This window comes from Ylistrum balloti, unplaced genomic scaffold (genome assembly GCF_031769215.1).
Source record: "Ylistrum balloti isolate Yb309-2 unplaced genomic scaffold, AGI_CSIRO_Ybal_v1 Utg370882, whole genome shotgun sequence".
Taxonomy (NCBI): Eukaryota; Metazoa; Mollusca; class Bivalvia; order Pectinida; family Pectinidae; genus Ylistrum; species Ylistrum balloti.
Window position 1 is genome coordinate 805,450 of NW_026782502.1, and position 27,420 is coordinate 832,869.

The window sequence follows — 27,420 nt, forward strand, 5'->3', positions numbered from 1 at the left end:
CTCCTAAATGAACAAATACAGGAATATTTCACACTGGAATCACGTAAAGACAGCAAGATATGTACATTATGGATGCTACGTCAAGCTATTTATAGAGAGGGGATAGACGCACTTCTAAAATAGATAGGAAAACCGTAAGAGCTTCAACATCCTATAATTACAAGTGACCCCAACTTCGATATTACGACAGACGTTTTCAAATGACCTAAATTTTAAGAGAATATCCACTTTGTTGAACGTGATTTTACGAACGTTATAATAAAGACAAAAAACACAAAACACTGTTAAATACATATTTAGGATAAGTTACACTACATCACCAGCTGTTTCATCTTTCCAGCGCTCGGTAGTGGTGCTAAGGGCCTATGTTTTTAAACTTTAAATGCGAATGGAATATCAAAATGTATTAGCAATTAGGACATGTCAACCGTCAACTTTTACCGAATTACAGACATACATATATATACTTATATAACAACAAAAGTCGAAATGTGAGAGTACAAACTCTATTGAGACAGCATGTTTTATATCACTATATATTTATATATATACATATACAAGACAGACAGACAGACAGACAGATCGACAAATAGAAAGCTAGATCGACAGACAGACAACGAAATGTTTTCTTTTTCAGCTTTACGTCAGCATATATACGTTTACAAGCTGTTTTGAAGTGTGTCGCGCGAGTGTTCCACTCCGACACATTCAAATATTTGGACTTAACAATATTTTATTCAATCATTCAATTATACATAAAACATCTGTCAGAAAGAGGATTCAGGAAAAAAACATACAACTGTAATTATGTTAATCTGTTTTATCGAACACTAAATGGCCTTATGTTGCTCCACTGTGTACAATATGGACACTGTTGTAGATACTTTAATGGGAATAATAATACATTGTTATGACATGAAATAAATGGTTTATTTTCATATCATCTTACCTTTTACTAAATATCATAAATCTGGATTTATCGTTATCAGTTTAAAGTTTAACTGTCATTAATTGTTAAAAGAAGTATAGAATTATGTTGTAATTATAGATCATTGAACAACTGGTGTCGATCAATCATTATCAGTGAAAAAGGCTAACACATTTTATATCAGTACCTTAATCATTATCTGTATGTTACTTTATTAAGATATGTTAATTCAGCTGAATGTTGAACACTATTGTACACAATACGATGTACAAAATCATTAAGATGTATATATATATATAACAGAACATTATCTATTGTACAACTAAACAAACTATTCTATCTTATAATAATCACTCTTGTTTCCCTGATGGAAACGCATGAAGCTCAGTTCAGGTTCACTCACTAAAATTCTATCGTGAGTTTTCTGAGGGAGGTATTATCAGGCAGGGGATTCCATACCTTTATAAGTCCGTACAGCAAATCAAACATTGGACGTCTCGATGAAAGGCACATGAGTTGCTAAAGCACCACTCAACAAACCATATACGGAATAGCGGGGTGTTCGTAATACTGAAACGACCAATACAAAGATATATAGTGAAAAAAACGTGATTAAAAAAAGTGCCCGTAATAGAGGGGTGTTCGTAATACTGAAACGACCAATACAAAGATATATAGTGAAAAAAACGTGACTAAAAAAAGTGCCCGTAATAGAGGGGTGGTCGTAATACTGAAACGACCAATACAAAGATATATAGTGAAAAAAACGTGACTAAAATAAGTGCCCGTAATAGAGGGGTGGTCGTAATACTGAAACGACCAATACAAAGATATATAGTGAAAAAAACGTGACTGAAAAAGTGCCCGTAATAGAGGGGTGGTCGTAATACTGAAACGACCAATACAAAGATATATAGTGAAAAAAACGTGACTGAAAAATTTGGTCGTAATTTTGAGGTGGTCGTTAGGTGAGGTTAAACTCTACTAAGTAATAAAAAGGGAATTTTTCACTGTTTTCAAACCGTTTTAAGCTAGAACACAAGTTAGGGTATATTTATCACTCAAGGCATGTGATACTTCTGGACTAAATTTTGAAATTTTTGAGGCGACAGAAGCAAATCTTAATTAACAGAAATAAGTGCCAAAATCTATTAGGTGGAGTGCATTGGCCCCCTGTACTTCTATGAACATCGTAATTATGATATGTGACAGATAATATAAATATATATTAGACTCAATTAAGGAATTTCCAGTGGTGAAATAACACAGGGCTAGGTCAGTGAATCATATACTCGTCTTGTAAATAACCAATCAAATACGCAGTTCATCCCTCGTGCTATATAAATTTAGGTGTACACTTTCAGGCGAACATAACTACAAACCTACACGCAGAGAGATAAAGAAACAGTTATGAGGATTTTATTGAAGGCACGACACTGGCACAGCGTAAGATTTCCCATCGCAAGGTATGTTGATATGTATCAGGATAATCTATAGAGTGATTACAAATTATTCTGATGTTATTTTTCTGTCTGTATCTGTCTGTCCTTAAGTACGTACATATTTTTGCCTGCATGCTTATAGGTGAGTGTGTGTGTACTTATGTATTTGTGTTTTGAATGCTATAATAGATTGAAGCCCAGACACACATGTACTTGTATTGTAATTTAAGCTCGCCTGTTCGAAGGAAAGTGGAGGAGAGATGGGAGAGTTGATACATTTAATAAAGCCACCTCGCCATCGATGACAGAAGCGGCGTCGGCTTCATATTTTAAAGTATTCCTTTTTTAGCAATTTCTTTTTCTCGCAGTATAATGGTTGTGTAGAACGATGTTTTCTATATTTACATTGAGCAAATAGATGTTAATTTCTGTAAGTATTTTTTAAGCGAGCTAAGTCGCATCTTCAAGTTTTTAGTTTTTTTTTATCACGAAATGTCACGGGTCATTGATTATTGAATATTATAAACAACTTGATATGCCGAAACATGACTTTTCATATATCACGGAGCTCAAAACCAGTAAACTTCTTTCTTGTAAGAATTTTGGGAGCAAGTCTTGCTTTAAGATTTTTAACAAGGTATTGATATTATTACGTTCAAATGAATTACATACGAATTTGGTGTGAATTAACCGGAAAAATGAAATATTAAGTTAGTAAGGATACACTTGATTCAATATAAACGTTGTTTGTTAGTCAGAGTTTTCGGCAGACTGTCAAACGCCTTGCAGAGCGTTCAACTAGAAACCGTCAGATTATATAGAATCCGTAGAATTCAGTATCAGAAATATCACCTTATGCCGATCGTTCTATGAAACGAATAGTAACCTCTATTTAACAACGAATTTCAACAATCGGGTTATGTAGAACTTTTAAGGTAACAAAAGGTTGTTTTGGATACTGGAGGCAAAAACCCATGATGTAAAACCGACATAACCTCTGTGCGGAAAAACCAACCCACTACACAACCAACCAAACCAGTAAGCATAACCAACCAAATAGTCATTCTTCTCTGTCAATATGGCGTCTACCACTTCTATAACTTGGCCATCAAACCACCACTTCTCGTTTGGATACAATTATTTTTGTTTTGTCTACATTTACATCTAATTTCCAAAGTCGAGAATAAGTGTTTAAGAAATCCAACATATTTTGGAGGTCAACTACGTCCTCAGAAAACAATACCGTGTCATCGGCGTACATAATTAAAAACAAATTAATTAGCTGCAAATAATAACTTTGACAATTTGTATTAATCAATTCAGATTCCAGGTCATTGACAACTAAAGAAAACATTATTGGGGATAAAGATTTCCCTTGTAACAATCCGACCTTTAAATCATACATAGGTGATAATTTACCATGAAGCTTTACACATGCCTTAACACTCTCGTATATAGATTTGATAACATTGAGCATCCGTCCTCTTACTGCCGATTTCCACAACTTGGACCACAATTGGTCATGATATATACTACAACAACCAACCCTGTAGACAACAACCAACCCTGTAGACAACAACCAACCAAGTAGACAACACCCAACCCTGTAGACAAAAACGCTTTTCAATTTTCGTCTTTACAAGCCTTACGGTCCATCGGTCAATAAAACGAGGAAAAAGTTTTACAGCATGGTTTATACAAACATATAAAGAACGAGATCTTACATTATGTTATTCAATTGTCATACTTAATTACTTCATCATTATATAGCTTCATGTATTTATTTTTTCTTTGAAAAATAAACAAATAAATTTCATTAGCTTTAAATTACAATTAACAAGGCAGTAAAACGTGTATCGTGGCATATCAAAGTGAATATGTGATTTTTTTGTTGTTGTAACAGTCATGAAATTGGTTTCTTTTGTGTTATATATGGCGCCCTTTCAAAGTGTTATAACGTGTTATCATGTGTGTTATATATGGCGCCCTTTCAAAGTGGTATAACGTGTTATCAGGTGTGTTATATATGGCGCCCTTTCAAAGTGGTATAACATGTTATCAGGTGTGTTATATATGGCGCCCTTTCAAAGTGGTATAACGTGTTATCATGTGTGTTATATATGGCGCCCTTTCAAAGTGGTATAACATGTTATCAGGTGTGTTATATACGGCACCCTTTCACAGTGGTATAACGTGTTATCAGGTAGTCATGATTGTCAATATGAAAACATACCTAACAAAGAAAGTTCAATTTTCGATTTTCAATGTGGTGAATTTAAAGAAAATCATTTTTTTTGTAATGGCAGGCTGTCTGCTAGGTCTGGTGCTAACTTCTGTGTGAGAGATATGAGGAAAGAAGATCTGCCGAAGGTTCACGAGTTACTGACTGTGCTGGACTGGAACATGGAAAAGGCGTATCTAGACTGCGCAATCAAGACTGACCCCCGGGGATTCGTAGTGGCAGAAACACCGTCAAAAAAACTCATCGGTAAACAGTGATGATGATGATGTTGTTGATGATGATCATAATGATGATGATGATGATGATGATGATGATGAACACGTCAATTTTTATACACCTGATATTGTATAATTTAAATAAATCATTTCAAAGTTCAGCATCGATGCTATAAGAAATCGTTGTTACAAGGGAGACAACTCCTACTAAATTCTTAGATAATTATATTGTTGCATATAACAAGCCACGGGGACTTGTCTGGACTAATGACAATGATTGAAAAATAGGGGTCAAAGGTCAGTGGGTAATGAAACCATGTGGAAGAGTTCGAATGAGCAGGTCGAGCGTACCTAGGCAAGTTGTCAAAAAAGAATTTGGAAAGAAATTATATATATTAATTCTTTCGAGAACGGCATAATGTTGTAAAATTAAATACATTCAGCTTCATTGGGGACAATGTTAACAAATAAATTTTCATATTTCAAGGTTGCCATGGTTTTCTTGCACATGGTCCGTCCATGACCAACATGGGATTGTGGGTAGTGGACAAAAGTTACCAGGATGATCAGGTAGGTCATCAGTTGTTTGGAGAACTCTGTACCAGATTTCCTATAGGTACAAACATCGGTACCTTTATCTGGTCTCATTATGTTGATAAGATTAAGGAACGCTATGGTATTAGCGTCCAAAAATCATACAGCACCTGGTATAATTACGGACTCATCAACCCCGACACTTTAAAACCTTGTACTGAGGAAAATTTCCAAGTTCTATCTGTTTCGGATATCGATATGTCCGACCTTTTATCTTACGATGCAGAAATCCACAAAGTTCCACGCGAGGTATATATAAGGAATTGGATTCATCATGACCAGTCAAAGGCCTATGTTGCCGTGCGGAATAACAAAGTATGTGGTTATGGTGTACTTCGGTCACAAGATTCGTGCAATCAGATCGCTCCGCTTTACGCTGATGATAAAGACATTGCTAAAGCGATCGTTCGTAACTTAGTCAAACATATACCAGGACAGATCGTAGGATTCTCCAGTCCCCATCAGAACTCGTCTGCGACTGAATTCGCCAAAGCCAATAATATGATGAAAAGTGAAAAGACTTTGTTGATGGTGTATTTAAGACCAGGTGTCTCTGTGAACACTGACAGAGTCTACGCTGTCTCCTCGAACTCGTTTGGAAACTGCTGATATCTGTCTTACTTTTTATCAGAATGTATCTTAAACTTTGCAAAACCACCGTGATGTAATTCAAAACATTTCGTGACCCGACATTCTCGATTTCGATTGGCGATCTACAGTTATATTATGTAACTCATATCATGGGGAAAGTCCCCCATACTGCCTTAAGTACCAAAGAATTACCACAAGCATTTGTTCAGGTAACTAATACTCTTATTTGAAAAAAATGATTAATTATTCAGGAAATCATTTAAAATCAGTCATATTTTTTTTTGCGTTGAATTCAGTTACGTAACTTATACTTTATCAATCAAGTAGTGACGTCAGGAAATCATTAAAAATCAGTCATATTTTTTTTGCGTTGAATTCAGTTACGTAACTTATACTTTATCAATCAAGTAGTGACGTCAGGAAATCATTTAAAATCAGTCATATTTTTTTTGCGTTGAATTCAGTTACGTAACTTATACTTTATCAATCAAGTAGTGACGTCCTGAAATCATTTAAAATCAGTCATATTTTTTTTGGCGTTGAATTCATTTACGTAACTTATACTGTATCATTCGAGTAGAGACGTCACGAAATCATTTAAAATCAGTCATATTTTTTTTGCGTTGAATTCATTTACGTAACTTATACTTTATCAATCAAGTAGTGACGTCATGAAATAATTTGTAATCAGTCATATTTTTTTTGCGTTGAATTCATTTACGTAACTCATACTGTATCAATCGATTAGTGACGTCCTGAAATCATTTAAAATCAGTCATATTTTTTTTTGCGTTGAATTCAGTTACGTAACTTATACTGTATCATTCGAGTAGTGACGTTACGAAATCATTTAAAATCAGTCATATTTTTTTTTGCGTTGAATTCATTTACGTAACTTATATTGTATCATTCGAGAAGTGACGTCACGAAATCATTTAAAATCAGTCATATGTTTTTGCGTTGAATTCAGTTACGTAACTTATACTGTATCAATCGAAAGTGACGTCACGAAATCATTTAAAATCAGTCATATTTTTTTTGCGTTGAATTCATTTACGTAACTTATACTTTATCAATCAAGTAGTGACGTCATCTAATAATTTATAATCAGTCATATTTTTTTTGCGTTGAATTCATTTACGTAACTCATACTGTATCAATCGATTAGTGACGTCCTGAAATCATTTAAAATCAGTCATATTTTTTTTTGCGTTGAATTCATTTACGTAACTTATACTGTATCATTTGAGTAGTGACGTCACGAAATCATTTAAAATCAGTCATATTTGTTTTGCGTTGAATTAATTTACGTAACTTATACTGTATCAATCGATTAGTGACGTCACGAAATCATTTAAAATCAGTCATATTTTTTTTGCGTTGAATTCATTTACGTAACTTATACTTTATCAATCAAGTAGTGACGTCAGGAAATCATTTAAAATCAGTGATATTTTTTTTGCGTTGAATTCATTTACATAACTTATACTGTATCAATCGATTAGTGACGTCACGAAATCATTTAAAATCAGCCATATTTTTTTTGCATCGAATTCATTTACGTAACTCATACTTTATCAATCAAGTAGTGACGTCATGAAATAATTTGTAATCAGTCATATTTTTCTTGCGTTGAATTCATTTACGTAACTTATACTGTATCAATCGATTAGTGACGTCACGAAATCATTTAAAATCAGTCATATTTTTTTGCGTTGAATTCATTTACGTAACTTATACTTTATCAATCAAGTAGTGACGTCAGGAAATCATTTAAAATCAGTCATATTTTTTTTTGCGTTGAATTCATTTACGTAACTTATACTGTATCAATCGAAAGTGACGTCACGAAATCATTTAAAATCAGCCATATTTTTTTTGCATCGAATTCATTTACGTAACTCATACTTTATCAATCAAGTAGTGACGTCATGAAATAATTTAAAATCAGTCATATTTTTTTGCGTTGAATTCATTTACGTAACTCATACTGTATCAATCGATTAGTGACGTCACGAAATCATTTAAAATCAGTCATATTTTTTTGCGTTGAATTCATTTACGTAACTCATACTGTATCAATCGATTAGTGACGTCACGAAATCATTTAAAATCAGTCATATTTTTTTTGCGTTGAATTCATTTACGTAACTTATACTTTATCAATCGATTAGTGACGTCACGAAATCATTTAAAATCAGTCATATTTTTTTGTGTTGAATTCATTTACGTAACTTATACTGTATCAATCGATTGTATCAATCGATTAGTGACGTCACGAAATCATTTAAAATCAGTCATATTTTTTTGCGTTGAATTCATTTACGTAACTTATACTGTATCAATCGATTAGTGACGTCACGAAATCATTTAAAATCAGTCATATTTTTTTGCGTTGAATTCATTTACGTAACTTATACTGTTTTATTCGAGTAGTGACGTCACGAAATCATTTAAAATCAGTCATATTTTTTTTGTGTTGCATTCATTTACGTAACTCATACTGTATCAATCGATTAGTTACGTCATGAAATCATTTTAAATCAGTCATATTTTTTTGCGTTGAATTCATTTACGTACCTTATACTGTATCAATCGATTAGTGACGTCACGAAATCATTTAAAATCAGTCATATTTTTATGGGGGGGAGGGTGTTATGTACATGTAGTCCGACATTATTTTGTTTCCATTTGTATCTTTCCCCACTTTGATTTATTTCAATACATTATATCGACTGATCCCAGCGTTATTTTTCTTCAGTATACGCTCAAAATGCAGGAAATGGAGCCCAAATTTTCAAAATTTTCTGGGGGAGGGCCCCCAAACCCCTCGCCTCGCTTCGCCGGCGTTGCCAGATTTTTGCCCCTCCCCCCTCCCACCCACCCCCACCCCCCAACTTTAGATCCTGGCTACGCCACTGTTTATAAATGATATTATAATTGTTAACATGATATATATCACGAGAGGTTCCAAATGTCATATTTTAATTGTATTATTTACATCCTCATTACTGAATCACGTGATTCAAGTGTAATGTTTAAGTTATTCTGATCGCTACCTCTCGAGATTATAAACACTGCTGTGGCAACATGGAGGTTCCGAATGTGTATATAAGCACATAAAAGCAGAGAGGTTCCGTAGATCTAGTATATCTAGTATACTACCTCAGTATTTATGGAGTTACTTCCCCTTAGACCATAAACATGATGATTAGACACTGCACATCTGAATGAAGTCTCTCACAGATGGTGTTTAAACTGATTTTCTAAAGCTTAAGTATAATATCATTTCATGACCTAGTTTCTTGTCTATAACTTTTGAAACTTCTACGAGTTGGATGGAGGTAATGGTATTGCGGGATTTTTCTAGTTTGATATGATTTTTTAGTTTACCGTTTGGCTCATTAAAACTATTTATGGGTTTAAAATTTTATTTTGAATCGAAAGTTTTATGGAAGAAATATTTGTGGGCAATGGTACTTTCTTGTTGTCAACGTTTTGGATTTATTTCAAATAAATATATTCCGCACGGAACAAACCTGGTAAAATCGACAGGAATGCAGTTTGTGAATAAAAATGAGTTCGACCTCACCATAGATACATCTTTATCAAACGATTGACCTGATGTCAATTTAATCCGTCTATGCAATGCTTATTAGTATAAGTCAATAGGTCTTTTGTCAAATTGTCTACTCTAGAACCCATGTTTCAATTTCGATAAAATTTTGTAGAAACATTTCATGGACAAAGATGAACCCAAATTATGACATATGTTGCCCCTAGTCACCAGGGTCTGGAGGAGCGAGGCCAAAAGTGCTCAAATGGACAAAAAATCAAAACTCTTTTAATCTTCTCAACACATATACACAGTTCAATCAAATACTTTTCATTGATGGAAGAGTAACAAGGTCCTTTTAATTAGCAAAACTGTGAATTGTTTGGCACAATGATCTCACATTTCCCGCTGAGTAGTGGGTAAAGTTTACTTCGGTTTAATTCAACCTTAATGAGAACTATTAGCTTAGGATTGATGGTAAGCCTATGTTGATCCTGGCTGACACCCACAGGAGGACCAGTTGGGGGAAAATTAAACATTTTAAAATCTTCTTATCAACACTTACATTGTAGATATGGATGAAAAATTGTGCATTCCAAGGCCCCGGCTTCAAATATCTTCACGGGGAGGAGGTAAATTTTACTGTGTACAATGTCTCTACCAAAAGTTACATACACTACACAGAGCCAGTGATAGCGGGCTATCGTAATGTCGGATAGCACTCTTTGTTGAAATGTGTGGAAATTTTGTCGCGGGGCGGAAATGTTTGGTTCGCATCATGAGGTGTAAATGACTATGTTATCTTAGCTAACGGTCCGTGAAAAAAACTTTGATACCTCGCGAAAATCGAATCAGCGAAGTAAGATTCATAGAAGTTGTTCTGTATGTTATACAATTTACAAGTCATCGATTAAACATTGCAATTGTTGTTTAACATATCACGTGGTATAACACCTATACGCTTCGCAGAAGTTCAAGTTCTAAATAAAATGATTCTGTATTGTAATTGATGTCAATTAAATTTTGTACTATTTCTAAAAATATTCTGGAATTGTCATTTATGAATATTGATTAGATACATTTTACTTCGGGTCATTTTATTGCTAAGTCAATAGTTTCCGTGTGTTTAGGTATTTTTGTGGTAATTCATTTCGATATTTTTCAATTCATCATCTACAAGAATATAAATGAAACGGTTTGCTTAATGTTTGTTAAAGGTTAAAGGGAGGTAACTCCAGAAAGATTGAATTAAAATTTATTATGAAATGTACTATTCTTTTGTGTGTGTTTTGTGCATTCTTTGAATAGCCTGTATTCATCAAATTAAACTTGTGCAATGTTTCCATAAGGTCAGATCATCTAATTTAGTCAAGATAAACTCAGATCAGTAGTTTTATCGTGGCTACAGTCATTAGCATAAGAATAATTTCATTATTTATATCTATATATATATATATATATATATATATATATATATATAGTTATTTAATCGTTGTTCAATTTCATTCTGTATGCTACATGGCTGCGTTTGTATCCAAACCAGTGTTTATATTATGACGTCACATCAGCGTTCTTGTGTCCTTTTATCCTAAACATCAATCGATGCGGTTTTTAAAAGTGAAAAGTTAGTAAATTTGGTGCTTGAACCACATTCTCATATTAAAGGTCCCAGTTGCTGTTAATTCGTTGAGTAAATGAATGTTTCCTCACCTCCAGTCTGCTTTTTAACATCTAACATCTATCCAGGCTGACTGAATGTCTTCGGATCCTTTTATCTTGTTTTATCGGGTAAAACTCCTGAGGTGCTGTTGCACCATATCAGCCCATCCCCCTACTATTAACATTCAGCAGACAATGACGTCAATATATTTGTGACGTCATCGTTTGAGAGGCGGGAAAAATCCTAGACGTGAAAGAGAGGACAAATAGATTTTTCTTGACATATGACTCTGTAGCCACAACTTACTTTTATCAAGGCAGTTTAATACATGAGGATGTAAATGTTATATTAACGATACTTATACTTGTTACCATTTAAAATAAATTCGTCAGCCACATTTGCATTCCGAAAATGTGTTAGATTTTTTATAATGACGTTTCTGACCATAATTTCTGATAATTAAAACTTAATTGACACGCTGAACATAATATATCAGTAAATATCATACCTATTTTACATTGGCATTGCATATAGAATGTAGTTCAGGTCATTTTACTTTGTTTACATAATGTTTTCTATCTGACAGTTTACAAGTGTGTTTATGGAACTCACGTGACAGTTAAAAACCAAAAGAAATTTATTGTAACAACATTTTAAAGATTAGTACTTTATAATTATCAAAGAATTATAAAAAAAGATTAAAAATAAAACTTTCTTGTCTTCGTTGAGTTTAACCCACAAAAAAGCATTCTGAGTTTTTTTTGTGTAGTCTTTTCGCAAATGTGCAGCAAGAAGTTGATTTTTTTTCTTTTGATGGCGTCATATGAATTAAGACACGATCATATGACGTCACAATTACGTCACAAATATGTCATCGTCATGAAACTCGGTGCAGGTGACTGGGAAACTTCCGAAAAACAAGTCAGTTTTTTTATAGACACTACATTCAGAGAACTGAAGGGAAACTGTGGAGTTGCTGACTTATGGCTGGATATCTGATACTATCATTGACTTTTGGGTCTCATGCATGGATGTAAATGTGAACATCTTAAACATATACAGAACTCGTGTGTAATGACTGAAGAAGACACGAACGCCTACTGTAGCAGTTCGGTTATTGTGAAGGGCGAATGCGGGTAAGCGCTGATTGTGAGCTCTACTCCTACTACAAGTATGTATCATAGTTTTATATCGAAGCATTTTGTTTTTTTTAAGATCCTTGAAGGTGTAATAAAATCATGGATGATAAGATTAATTGACAAAAAAAAAAAAAAAACTATATGGTCCATTTTAATGATTTTGTTAAATTATCACATAAAACATTAGCCCTATCGAAAATTAAATTTTCCCTTAAATCACAATACGCTTTACAGTTGCAAATAAAATGAATACATATACATGTCATAATTAGCGCTACGAGAAATCTGACGTAATACCTAATGTAATTATAGCCTATTGAGACACCCAGTGTCAACAAGTAACTACATATAGGTGACTATCAGTTGTTCACAGTGCTGAACTTAATAGTTATAACAACACTTTTAGAATTGTTGTATAGAAAGGAATTTTTTACAGGAAATCGAGCTTTACCTGTTCTGAAACTTGTAGTACCAGTTAGTGGCTAATTCTAACCTCCAATTATAAGATTAGGATACTTTCTGATTTGTGTTTTGTCAAAACTAAGTATTTTGGTAGAATAGAAGAATTTTAAAAGTATATTTCTAAATTATGGTCTCATTTTAAACAAATAAAAGTTTTATATAAAGCTTTAATTTGAATGAATTTATCTACTTCATTTATCCAAACAACTTTAATAAAAGGTGTGATAGTATTTCAGAAACATATTATATAAATTAGGCCGTTTCCGATTTCCTCTGGATATGTCATGGCGCTAAAGAGGCCGCTGTTCTGGTCAGGCAAGACATTCGATGTAGTATCGGCTGAAACACTGACTCGTATCAATACATCTATTGCACTGAAAACAGTAAGAGGTAGGATTCTGACGAATAAAATCCTGAAAAAACAACGAATGCGTCCATGTAAAATCTTATGTTTCTATGGTAACAAGCCTAATTCTATTGACGTGGAAGGTAAAAAAAACTTTTCAAAAAGTATCTCGTTACTTGGATAGATGAACTATTTATATACATAATTTTACGCTCTGAAATGTTTAATTTCAATATATTTTATTGTCAATACATATAGATTACAATGATTTACAAAAGAAAGTACAGTATACCTGTATTAACGAAGGGGATTGGACAACAGGCTTATAGCCTATATAAGTCTTTTCCTACAAGTTGGAACTGTTCATTTTATTTTAGAGTATAATATAAATTAAGGACGGAAGCTGAGAAGAATAATGAGCATAAAATAAATACGAAAATAAAACACATTCTCACTCACTCTGATAAAATAAATACGAAAATAAAACACATTCTCACTCACTCTCATAAAATAAATATGAAAATAAAACACATTCTCACTCACTCTGATAAAATAAATATGAAAATAAAACACATTCTCACTCACTCTCATAAAATAAATACGAAAATAAAACACATTCTCACTCACTCTGATAAAATAAATACGAAAATAAAACACATTCTCACTCACTCTCATAAAATAAATACGAAAATAAAACACATTCTCACTCACTCTCATAAAATAAATACGAAAATAAAACACATTCTCACTCACTCTCATAAAATAAATATAAAAATAAAACACATTCTCACTCACTCTGATAAAACAAATATGAAAATAAAACACATTCACACTCACTCTCATACATGAAAATAAAACACATTCTCACTCACTCTCATCAAATAAATATGTAAAACACATTCTCAACTCTCATAAAATAAATACGAAAATAAAACACATTCTCACTCACTCTGATAAAATAAATACGAAAATAAAACACATTCTCACTCACTCTCAATAATATTTTAATAAATGAAAATAAAAAATTTACAACTCGATAAAATTTATTTTTTAAAACACATTCTCACTCACTCTGATAAGAAAATAAAACACATCACTCTCAGTAAAACACATTCTCTCATAAAATAAATAGAAAATAAAACACATTCTCACTCACTCTGATAAAATAAATAGAAAATAAAACACATTTCACTCATAAAACACACACTCTCATAAAATAAATATGAAAACACCATAAAATACAAACTTGATAAAATAAATATGAAAATAAAACACATTCTCACTCACTATAATAAAATAAATATGAAAATAAAACACATTCTAACTCACTCTGTGATGCTCTGAAATTTAAATGAAGGGGACATTGGAAGACTCACTCTCATAGTAATGTCAGTCTACCAGTTCTCTGTAGCAGCACCACATGCACAAGAACCATCATCAATCAATTGATCCATAAATTTATCAAAATTTAGATCACTAGCACTGTTTCGTAACTGACAAAGAATAATATTTAGATTTCTAGGGACACAGTTTAAGAAAATATCAGAAACTATAAACGGGAAAACAGTTTTTAGTTTTGATTTGAAGCTAGGGATTGAAAAAGAATTTCTAATAGTATCATCAAGAGAGTTCCAACTATTCATAGTGGAAGGGAAAAAACTGTTTTTATAATTGTTAGTCCTGGCAGAAGGTACATTGAAGAATCTTTGTGATTATGTCTTCTAGTTTGTAATGTTTCTAAATGTGCTTCAAGCTCTTTGTCACACATGTGTATAGTTATCAGTGTTTCAACGCTTTCTGTCTTTAATGAACGCCTGTACTTGGTCTTTAGCCTTGACAACTCTTTATATAACATCACTATCATCCTTTTTTTACACATTTTTCACGTTTTTTGTACGCTCGGCTTGTCATTTCAAACGCGTCAGTTTCTTGGTTACTTTGGTGTAGAAAGCGCATGTACAGTTTCTGGTTACTTTGGTGTAGAGATACAGCATCAGTTTCTGGTTACTTTGGTGTAGAGGTACAGCATCAGTTTCTAGTTACTTTGGTGTAGAGGTACAACATCAGTTTCTGGTTACTTTGGTATAGAGGTATGACATCAGTTTCTGGTTACTTTGGTGTAGAGGTACAACATCAGTTTCTGGTTGCTTTGGTGTGGATGAATAACATCAGTTTCTGGTTACTTTGGTGTAGAGGAATAGCATCAGTTTCTGGTTACTTTTTTGTAGAGGTACATCATCAGTTTCTGGTTACTTTGGTGTAGAGGTACATCATCAGTTTCTGGTTACGTTGGTGTAGAGGTACAACATCAGTTTCTGGTTACTTTGGTGTGGAGGAATAACATCAGTTTCTGGTTACTTTGGTGTAGAGGTACAACATCAGTTTCTGGTTAGTTTGGTATAGAGGTATAACATCAGTTTCTGGTTACTTTGGTGTGGAGGAATAACATCAGTTTCTGGTTACTTTGGTGTAGAGGTTCAACATCAGTTTCTGGTTACTTTGGTGTAGAGGTACATCATCAGTTTCTGGTTACTTTGGTGTAGAGATATAGCATCAGTTTCTGGTTACTTTGGTGTAGAGGTACAACATCAGTTTCTGGTTACTTTGGTGTAGAGGTACAACATCAATTTCAAGTTACTTTGGTGTAGAGGTACAACATCAGTTTCTGGTTACTTTGGTGTAGAGGTACAACATCAGTTTCAAGTTACTTTGGTGTAGAGGTAACATCAGTTTCTGGTTACTTTGGTCTGGAGGAATAACATCAGTTTCTGGTTACTTTGGTGTAGAGGTACAACATCAGTTTCTGGTTACTTTGGTGTAGAGGTACAACATCAGTTTCTGGTTACTTTGGTGTAGAGGTACAACATCAGTTTCTGGTTACTTTGGTGTAGAGGTACAACATCAGTTTCTAGTTATTTTGATGTAGAGGTACAACATCAGTTTCTGACTACTTTGGTGTAGAGGTACAACATCAGTTTCTGGTTACTTTGGTGTAGAGTACAACATCAGTTTCTGGTTACTTTGGTGTAGAGGTACAACATCAGTTTCTGGTTAGTTTGGTATAGAGGTATAACATCAGTTTCTGGTTACTTTGGTGTAGAGGTACATCATCAGTTTCTCGCACTTTGGTGTAGAGGTTTAACATCAGTTTCTGATTACTTTGGTGTAGAGGTACAACATCAGTTTCTGGTTACTTTGGTGTAGAGGTACAACATCAGTTTCTGGTTACTTTGGTGTAGAGGTACAACATCAGTTTCTGGTTACTTTGGTGTAGAGGTACAACATCAGTTTCTGGTTACTTTTTAGAGGTAACATCAGTTTCTGGTTACTTTGGTGTAGAGGTACAACATCAGTTTCTGGTTACTTTGGTGTAGAGGTATAACATCAGTACCTGGTTACTTTGGTGTAGATGTACAACATCAATTTCTGGTTACTTTGGTGTAGAGGTACACCATCAGTTTCTGGTTACTTTGGTGTAGAGGTATAACATCAGTTTAGAGGTACAACATCAGTTTCTGGTTACTTTGTCGGAGAGATTAACATCAGTACCTGGTTACTTTGGTGTAGAGGTATAACATCAGTACCTGGTTACTTTGGTGTAGAGGTACAACATCAGTTTCTGGTTACTGTGGTGTAGAGGTACAACATCAGTTTCTGGTTACTTTGGTGTAGAGGTACAACATCAGTTTCTGGTTACTTTGGTGTAGAGGTACAACATCAGTTTCTGGTTACTTTGGTGTAGAGGTATAACATCAGTTTCTGGTTACTTTGGTGTAGAGGTACACCATCAGTTTCTGGTTACTTTGGTGTAGAGGTATAACATCAGTTTCTGGTTAATTTGGTGTAGAGGTACAACATCAGTTTCTGGTTACTTTGGTGTAGAGGTACAGCATCAGTTTCTGGTTACTTTGGTGTAGAGGTACAATATCAGTTTCTGGTTACTTTGGCGTAGAGGTTTAACATCAGTTTCTGGTTACTTTGGTGTAGAGGTACAACATCAGTTTCTGGTTACTTTGGTGGAGAGGAATAACATCAGTTTAGAGGTACAACATCAGTTTCTGGTTACTTTGGTGTGGAGGAATAACATCAGTTTCTGGTTACTTTGGTGTAGAGGTACATCATCAGTTTGTTTCTCGTTACTTTGGTGTAGAGGTATAACATCAGTTTCTGGTTACTTTGGTGTAGAGGTATAACATCAGTTTCTGGTTACTTTGGTGTAGAGGTACAACATCAGTTTCTGGTTACTTTGGTGTAGAGGTACAACATCAATTTCTGGTTACTTTGGTGTAGAGGTACAACATCAGTTTCTGGTTACTCTGGTGTAGAGCTACATCAGTTTCTGGTTACTTTGGTGTAGATGTACAACATCAGTTTCTGGTTACTTTGGTGTATAGATATAACATCAGTTTCTAGTTACTTTGGTGTAGAGGTATAACATCAGTTTCTGGTTACTTTGGTGTAGAGGTACAACATCAGTTTCTGGTTACTTTGGTGTGGAGGAATAACATCAGTTTCTGGTTACTTTGGTGTAGAGGAATAACATCAGTTTCTGGTTACTTTGGTGTAGAGGTACAACATCAGTTTCTGGTTACTTTGGTGTAGAGGTATAACATCAGTTTCTGGTTACTTTGGTGTAGAGGTACAACATCAGTTTCTGGTTAGTTTGGTATAGAGGTATAACATCAGTTTCTGGTTACTTTGGTGTAGAGGTACATCATCAGTTTCTGGTTACTTTGGTGTAGAGGTACAACATCAGTTTCTGGTTACTTTGGTGTAGAGGTACAGTATCAGTTTCTGGTTACTTTGGTGTAGAGGTACAACATCAGTTTCTGGTTACTTTGGTGTGGAGGAATAACAGTTTCTGGTTACTTTGGTGTAGAGGTACAACTCTGGTGTAGAGGTATAACATCAGTTTCTAGTTATTTTGGTGTAGAGGTACAACATCAATTTCTGGTTACTTTGGTGTAGAGGTATAACATCAGTTTCTGGTTACTTTGGTGTAGAGGTACAACATCAGTTTCTGGTTACTTTGGTGTAGAGGTACAACATCAGTTTCTGGTTACTTTGGTATAGAGGTATAACATCAGTTTCTGGTTACTTTGGTGTGGAGGAATAACATCAGTTTCTGGTTACTTTGGTGTTGAGGTACAGCATCAGTTTCTGGTTACTTTGGTGTAGAGGTATAACATTAGTTTCTGGTTACTTTGGTGTAGAGGTACAGCATCAGTTTCTGGTTACTTTGGTGTAGAGGTACAGCATCAGTTTCTGGTTACTTTGGTGTAGAGGTACAACATCAGTTTCTGGTTACTTTGGTGTAGAGGTACAACATCAGTTTCTGGTTACTTTGGTGTAGAGGTATAACATCAGTACCTGGTTACTTTGGTGTAGAGGTATAACATCAGTTTTTGGTTACTTTGGTGTAGAGGTACAGCATTAGTTTCTGGTTACTTTTGTGAGGAGGAATAACATCAGTTCCTGGTTACTTTGGTGTAGAGGTTTAACATCAGTTTCTGGTTACTTTGGTGTAGAGGTACAACATCAGTTTCTGGTTACTTTGGTGTAGAGGTACAACATCAGTTTCTGGTTACTGTGGTGTAGAGGTACAACATCAGTTTCTGGTTACTTTGGTGTAGAGCTACAACATCAGTTTCTGGTTACTTTGGTGTAGAGGTACATTATCAGTTTCTGGTTACTTTGGTGTAGAGGTATAACATCAGTTTCTGGTTACTTTGGTGTAGAGGTACAACATCAGTTTCTAGTTACTTTGGTGTAGAGGTATAACATCAGTTTCTGCTTACTTTGGTGTAGAGGTACAACATCAGTTTCTGGTTACTTTGGTGTAGAGGTACAACATCAGTTTCTAGTTATTTTGGTGTAGAGGTACACCATCAGTTTCTGGTTACTTTGGTGTAGAGGTATAACATCAGTACCTGGTTACTTTGGTGTAGAGGTATAACATCAGTACCTGGTTACTTTGGTGTAGAGGTACAACATCAGTTTCTGGTTACTCTGGTGTAGAGGTACAACATCAGTTTCTGGTTACTTTGGTGTAGATGTACAACATCAGTTTCTAGTTACTTTGGTGTAGAGGTATAACATCAGTTTCTAGTTATTTTGGTGTAGAGGTACAACATCAGTTTCTAGTTATTTTGATGTAGAGGTACAACATCAGTTTCTGACTACTTTGGTGTAGAGGTACAACATCAGTTTCTGGTTACTTTGGTGTAGAGGAATAACATCAGTTTCTGGTTACTTTGGTGTAGAGGTACAACATCAGTTTCTGGATACTTTGGTGTAGAGGTACAACATCAGTTTCTGGTTACTTTGGTGTGGAGGAATAACATCAGTTTCTGGTTACTTTGGTGTAGAGGTATAACATCAGTTTCTTGTCATTTTGGTGTAGAGGTACAACATCAGTTTCTGGTTACTTTAGTGTAAAGGTACAGCATCAGTTACTGGTTACTTTTGTGTAGAGATATAACATCAGTTTCTGGTTACTTTGGTGTAGAGGTATAACATCAGTACCTGGTTACTTTGGTGTAGAGGTTTAACATCAGTTTCTGGTTACTCTGGTGTAGAGGTTGAACATCAACAGTTTCTAGTTACTTTGGTGTAGAGGTACAACATCAGTTTCTGGTTACTTTGGTGTAGAGGTACAACATCAGTTTCTGGTTACTTTGGTGTAGAGGTACAACATCAGTTTCTGGTTACTTTGGTGTAGAGGTATAACATCAGTTTCTGGTTACTTTGGTGTAGAGGTATAACATCAGTTTCTGGTTACTTTGGTGTAGAGGTACAGTGTCAGTTTCTGGTTACTTTAGTGTGGAGGAATAACATCAGTTTCTGGTTACTTTGGTGTAGAGGTTGAACATCAGTTTCTGGTTACTTTGGTGTAGAGGTACATCATCAGTTTCTGGTTACTTTGGTGTAGAGGTACAACATCAGTTTCTGGTTACTTTGGTGTAGAGGTACAACATCAGTTTCTGGTTACTTTGGTGTAGAGGTACAACATCAGTTTCTGGTTACTTTGGTGTAGAGGTACAACATCAGTTTCTGGTTACTTTGGTGGAGAGGAATAACATCAGTTTAGAGGTACAACATCAGTTTCTGGTTACTTTGGTGTGGAGGAATAACATCAGTTTCTGGTTACTTTGGTGTAGAGGTACAACATCAGTTTCTGGTTACTTTGGTCTGGAGGAATAACATCAGTTTCTGGTTACTTTGGTGTAGAGGTACAGTATCAGGTTCTGGTTACTTTGGTGTAGAGGTACAACATCAGTTTCTGGTTACTTTGGTGTAGAGGTACAACATCAGTTTCTGGTTACTTTGGTGTAGAGGTATAACATCAGTTTCTGGTTACTTTGGTGTAGAGGTACAACATCAGTTTCTGGTTACTTTGGTGTAGACATACAACATCACTTTCTTGTTACTTTGGTGTAGAGGTACAACATCAGTTTCTGGTTACGTTGGTGTAGAGGCACAACATCAGTTTCTAGTTACTTTGGTGTAGAGGTACAACATCAGTTTCTGGTTACTTTGGTGTAGAGGTACAACATCAGTTTCTGGTTACTTTGGTGTAGAGGTACAACATCAGTTTCTAGTTACTTTGGTGTAGAGGTACAACATCAGTTTCTGGTTACTTTGGTGTAGAGGTACAACATCAGTTTCTAGTTACTTTGGTGTAGAGGTACAACATCAGTTTCTGGTTACTTTGGTGTAGAGGTACAACATCAGTTTCTGGTTACTTTGGTGTAGAGGTACAACATCAGTTTCTGGTTACTTTGGTGTAGAGGTACAACATCAGTTTCTGGTTACTTTGGTGTAGAGGTACAACATCAGTTTCTAGTTACTTTGGTGTAGAGGTATAACATCAGTTTCTGGTTACTTTGGTGTAGAGGTACAACATCAGTTTCTGGTTACTTTGGTGTAGAGGTACAACATCAGTTTCTAGTTACTTTGGTGTAGAGGTACAACATCAGTTTCTGGTTACTTTGGTGTAGAGGTACAACATCAGTTTCTGGTTACTTTGGTGTAGAGGTATAACATCAGTTTCTGGTTACTTTGGTGTAGAGGTGTAACATCAGTTTCTGGTTACTTTGGTGTAGAGGTACAACATCAGTTTCTGGTTACTTTGGTGTAGAGGTACAACATCAGTTTCTGGTTACTTTGGTGGAGAGGAATAACATCAGTTTAGAGGTACAACATCAGTTTCTGGTTACTTTGGTGTGGAGGAATAACATCAGTTTCTGGTTACTTTGGTGTAGAGGTACAACATCAGTTTCTGGTTACTTTGGTGTAGAGGTACAGCATCAGTTTCTAGTTACTTTGGTGTAGAGGTACAACATCAGTTTCTGGTTACTTTGGTGTAGAGGTACAACATCAGTTTCTGGTTACTTTGGTGTAGAGGTACAGCATCAGTTTCTGGTTACTTTGGTGTAGAGGTTTAACATCAGTTTCTGGTTACTTTGGTGTAGAGGTACAACATCAGTTTCTGGTTACTTTGGTGGAGAGGAATAACATCAGTTTAGAGGTACAACATCAGTTTCTGGTTACTTTGGTGTGGAGGAATAACATCAGTTTCTGGTTACTTTGGTGTAGAGGTACAACATCAGTTTCTGGTTATTTTGGTGTAGAGGTACAACATCAGTGTCTGGTTATTTTGGTGTAGAGGTACAACATCAGTTTCTGGTTACTTTGGTGTAGAGGTACAACATCAGTTTCTGGTTACTTTGGTGTAGAGGTACAACATCAGTTTCTGGTTACTTTGGTGTAGAGGTACACCATCAGTTTCTGGTTACTTTGGTGTAGAGATACAACATCAATTTCTGGTTATTTTGGTGTATAAGTACACCATCAGTTTCTGGTTACTTTGGTATAGAGGTATAACATCAGTTTCTGGTTATTTTGGTGTAGAGGTATAACATCAGTTTCTGGTTACTTTGGTGTAGAGGTACAACATCAGTTTCTAGTTACTTTGGTGTAGAGGTATAACATCAGTTTCTGGTTACTTTGGTGTAGAGGTACAACATCAGTTTCTGGTTACTTTGGTGTAGAGGTATAACATCAGTTTCTGGTTACTTTGGTGTAGAGGTATAACATCAGTTTCTAGTTACTTTGGTGTAGAGGTTTCTGGTTACTCAGCCTTCCTATCTGAGACTGGCAAATTGATATTTACAACATATCTATTATTTACTTATGAACGAGTTATAAACAAAATGCTGATAAATGCTTTCAAGTTGCTTTCAATTGTATTTTTATGGATTTTCAAAGAACACAGACCATGTCAATGCCACATTCGCACTAAATATGAGGACATACTCTGTATTTCAGATAATTAGAAAACACAAGGATGTTTTGTTGTACATGTGTATATGTGACGTATCTTCGATTGGTGTACAGCTATTACTGTACACGACAGCGCCTATCTTAATTTCAGTATTTAGACTAAAATTATGAAGTAATCAATATGATATGGTTAAACATATATACTGATGTCTTATTTGTTCTTGAAAATCGTGACTTTCGACAGAATAATGTGCTGTGGTGTCTGTTGTATCCCATTTTCTTCAACTTGGGTACAAGCACCACGTTTGATACCGGAAGTGACGACATATCATATTTACCGTACTATTGATAGATACATGTAACCTACGCACGGAGGGGAAGTTCCTGATCACCCTTTGTCAAATAAATAAAAACAAAATTGGGAATTGATCCGCGGCAGACGAAATATGAAGGTTAACCATTTAATATTAGCATCATTTTTGGTAGCGTTACGTTAGTGTGTCATATCAGAGTCGTATATATGTGTTATTTATGTCTCTGGTCATATGAAGCTATTTCTACGGGATACCATGGGTTACGTCCCTTACTGCTTATCGAGTCGTAGATAGAAGAGCCCACAGGTAGAATGCGACCAGTCATGGATGAGTGATTTTATCAACTGAGTAGGTATCGTTTAAATAAAAACAGCATTTAATCATATGAGTGCATATAGTCAGTTATTTCTAAGGACGCGTCAGTAATCCCCCAACTAAGACCCCCTGTGGTTTACAGGACAGGTCTGAACAATCACTTTCACGAGCCAGTTTCTCTAAGTCTGACTCTATGTCCTATATGATTTCACACATTACTGTGCACAGTCAATATACGGAGAAATCATCCGACTTGTTCAGGGGCGTATGATAAAGACACCCATGGATTTGTTTTAAAATAAATAAAACTTTAATATTTAGAATTTGAAAATACATTTGAAAAGAACAATTGATTATTACTGTAGTGATTAAAATTTGAAGATTTAACAACTGAAAACGCTTGATTAAGGATTCGGATCGGACGGGATCTGCAACATCTACTATTAACTATATCTTAAAGTAACTCATTACACTAAGGAAAAGAACAATGATTAGAAATTGATTAACCAAAGCAATTTTAAAAAGACTTTTTTCTCTACTGTGGCCATCTCGAATTCAATGAACTCGTTCATTTTATTTCTCTCAAAATTTATTACTTACATTTATAAATAGCAGTCAATAAGTCAATTCTTTTTTATAATCTATCTGCTTGGTTGTGACAACATCAAACAACAAGTCCCGGTTTTTTTGGCAAGTCCAATGTAATGATATACAATGTACTAAATGCGATACCAGCACGCCAACAGAGTTAAATCTTCTTTAAACAAGTCTTGAATGTCAGCTATGTCAGGTCAATTCAGAAACGTATAATAGAGGGATTTGAGACCGCGTCCTAGCTTTTCCTAGTTGTTTCAAATGCTGGAAATGCAAGTTTGTACCTATTTTGATATCTGATTATTATGATTGTCTCGAAACATGGTAAATATAACCTATAAATTGATATTTTCTGTACGATGATTGTATTATGGAATCAAAATACTGTATCAGTTAGATTTAATTAGCGTTGCTGTGTTTATATACAATTTTTCTCCAAAAGTTCCTCATCAATCTTTTCTACACAGACAGTATAGTAGAAATCCCGATTTCCGAATTGATCTTGCTGGATTTTGTGACAAATACTTTCTGTTTGCTTTATGTTTTTTTAATAAAAAACGTGTTTGCGCTTTTCACAACTGAAATATCACCCTATTTTGTATTTATGAGTCGGAAGGCTCACGGAAAAAATAAATGAAGGAATAAAAGGAATTTTGTAGTGAATGGGGCGCAGGTAACCAACAAATCGAAGGTTTCCACGGCTCAATAAGTAGACATAAAAGTCAACACCAGAAAAGCATCCACTACCCACTGTGACATGTTCCAGGGCAAAATGCCTGTTTTATAATTTTGAATCGGAGACCTAAATGTCAATTTGATCATGTTGACCGGATTAGGAAGGAAAAGGTACCACTCGATCATTCGTGGTTTACTTGCCCACTTTTTTAAACAAAGAAAGGCTTTGTTTTAGGAAGACAATAGAAAACCAATTATAGTCAGTTACAGATTAACTATAGATTTAACTATAGATTTCACCTGAGTTGATTTACCTGTGATTTTACCTGTGTGAGCTATTACCAGAGATTCTACCTGTAGTCTACACTATGTACTTTTCATTAAACATGCAAAGCAGAAAATTTATCATTTCTTATGCATATAAATACAATTAAACATACAAAAAGTAGAAAGTTTGTCATTACACATTGCATACATATAAAGGTCCCTCTGTGGTGAAGTGGTTCCAGATACGACGGTCTCCCTCAATCTACTGTGTAACGACATAATCTGTAAATGGCGTAGTGTCCACGGGTAAGTCAACATCTTCCAGTTCTTTCAGCGCGTTGAACCAAACATCCTCAACTCTTTCCAGTGGTACCAAAGGCAGCACGGCAGTCAGACGAACTAGTCTTTTGATGACGTCGTTCTCTCTGAAAAGTTACTGAAGTCCGGTTTACTGGGCTTTCCTCCAAATGCACTGGGTAAAACGGAAAAAAACATCCTTTGATAGTCACTCCTGGGAACACTTGGCGTAGGGCGTTGTGAACTGCTGTCTCGAAGTCAACAAAGGCTGTTGTAGGACGTAGAGGGAGGTTGAAGTCAGTCATGGTTGTCTTCAGTAGCGTCAGGAAACGGGTATACAGCTGCTGTGTCTTACCGGGTAGGAGTGTGTAAACAAGAGGATACATGTGGTAGAAAAGCTTAGGGCAGGTGAAGAAAGTTTCATCACAGTAGAGGATGTAAGCGTTGGCCAAGGCAAAAAAGGTTGTCCGTAGTAGCGAAAACGATGATACGGGAGTCGTCACCATCATCAAACAGAACAATCCTTTCGCTGTTGGCATCTCATGCATCGGTCCGGAGCTTGGTCACTTCTTCGTTGTATATGGACGGTATAGGTGTTATATCTGTTCTACATCTGTCTTCAATGTTGTTCATAATCTGAGCAGCCATGATCTTGGCGTGGTCTGAAGGATAGGTATGCTGATGTTGACCATTTCTAACTGGAATGTCGTTGAGCGTGGACAATGTGGCTGGGCATTGGGGAACAACGCATCTCCAGTAGATCCGTTCTTTAATTCTGATATAATGTAATATTTTAGTGAAATTTAACCTTCTCTAGTAAATTGAAATTTATATATTTAAGAAAAAAAGTCTTTAATTTGTTAAAATTTTCAGTGACATATATATCAACATAAAGAAATAAAATGCAATGCTTTTTTTATTTTATATATTTTTAAAAACTCAATAAAATAGCTATCATTTAATAGGCTAGATGGCAGAGGTGAACATAGGTTAAATACAGGTAAAAACACAGGTAAATAAATGAGAAATAGACTATAATCTTTATCACAACATTCTTCTGCCCATGGTATTTTAAAAAGTGTGCAAATCGGGATACAGCCGTTTACTTGTATGAATGAAACAATGTAGCAATCCTGATATATGATAATTACCACATATAACACCCCCTTTGGAAGTAAATTAATAATTGGCCATTCATATCATGCCTTTTCTGACAGGACGGGCGGGGAGCGGGGGATGAAAAAAGGCTTGCCGCCGAGGTGTGAAAGTCAACTGCCCTGAGGCGTATATAGCAATTAGTACCTATGTCTAGGACACGGGTAAACTAATTAGGACGAGTCAAGTGGTATATGGGTCATTTTGGGGTGACAAACGTCTCAGATATGAGCTGTGCATAGGTGATGGCAATATTGTGAGAAAATAATTACTATGTGTTCCCCATGCGATATAAATATCCATGGTATATACTGAATTGTCAATTTAGAAGATTTTACTGGAGTTACTCAGTATCTATCTCCCTGCATATACAAATAGATACATGTACAAACGTGTGTACACTTGACTATATGAAATAAGTTTCGAATGAGCAGATGTTCTGTATAACATTGCAAAAGACAACAATTGTCATTACGGCCATTACCTAAGGATCACGTCGTCCGATAGTTATTGACACGGAACTGGTTATACAAATTAGTTATAGAAACATGGATATTGACTGAGAAAGAATTGAAAAACAAACAGAACAAACAGACAACAAAACATTAGCCGTGACTTGTACGTTATCACGTCCGTACACTTCCTGAAAATCGAATAGCTGTTATATCTATCATTGTATGATATGGACGTCCCGTCCTGCCTCTTTAAAATTCCCGAGAGTATATGAAAACATTCTGAACCCAGATAAAATGAAATCAAGAATGAATGTCTTTGTTATATTCATGTCTGTATCGTAGACTCGTTAAATGATTGTACATGTAAGTGCCAACGTCAACATGGTATATACATTGTACACTTCTTCAATAACGCTTGTACATGTAAGTATCAACATAGTATATACACATTGTACACTTCTTCAATGACAATAATGCTTGTACATGTAAGTATCAACGTCAACATAGTATATACATGGTACAGTCTTCAATAATGCTTGTACATGTAAGTATCAACGTCAACATAGTATATACATGGTACACTTCTTCAACAATGCTCACATAATTGTCATTATTGTTTTATTTACTGTAAGTGAATCGGTGAGTATATATTCACACCAATGGTCACAAATGTCTGTCGTAAACTGTACATATGTCTTTGAAATTGCATTATATATATACGAACGGAATGTAAATAGTGATAAGCTTATAGATAAATAAATGAAAAAAAAACGAGACATTTAAATTAGGTCCAGTGATTGTTGATATTTACATACCGTGAACCATGTTTTGGTTATAGCTTTGCCGGTGTGTGGAAATGTCGTTTAGATCTTATTATACATTTCCTTA

General features: G+C 35.0%; 1 protein-coding gene across 1 annotated transcript; it reads left to right on the forward strand.

The window, feature by feature from the left end:
* Positions 1-4,716: 4,716 nt before the first annotated feature.
* On the forward strand, positions 4,717-6,030 carry LOC132559277 (uncharacterized). Its single transcript, XM_060223891.1, has 2 exons — positions 4,717-4,858; positions 5,315-6,030. The coding sequence occupies exons 1-2, from the start codon at positions 4,717-4,719 to the stop codon at positions 6,028-6,030; spliced, it is 858 nt and encodes a 285-aa protein (XP_060079874.1).
* The last annotated feature ends 21,390 nt before the right edge of the window (positions 6,031-27,420 follow it).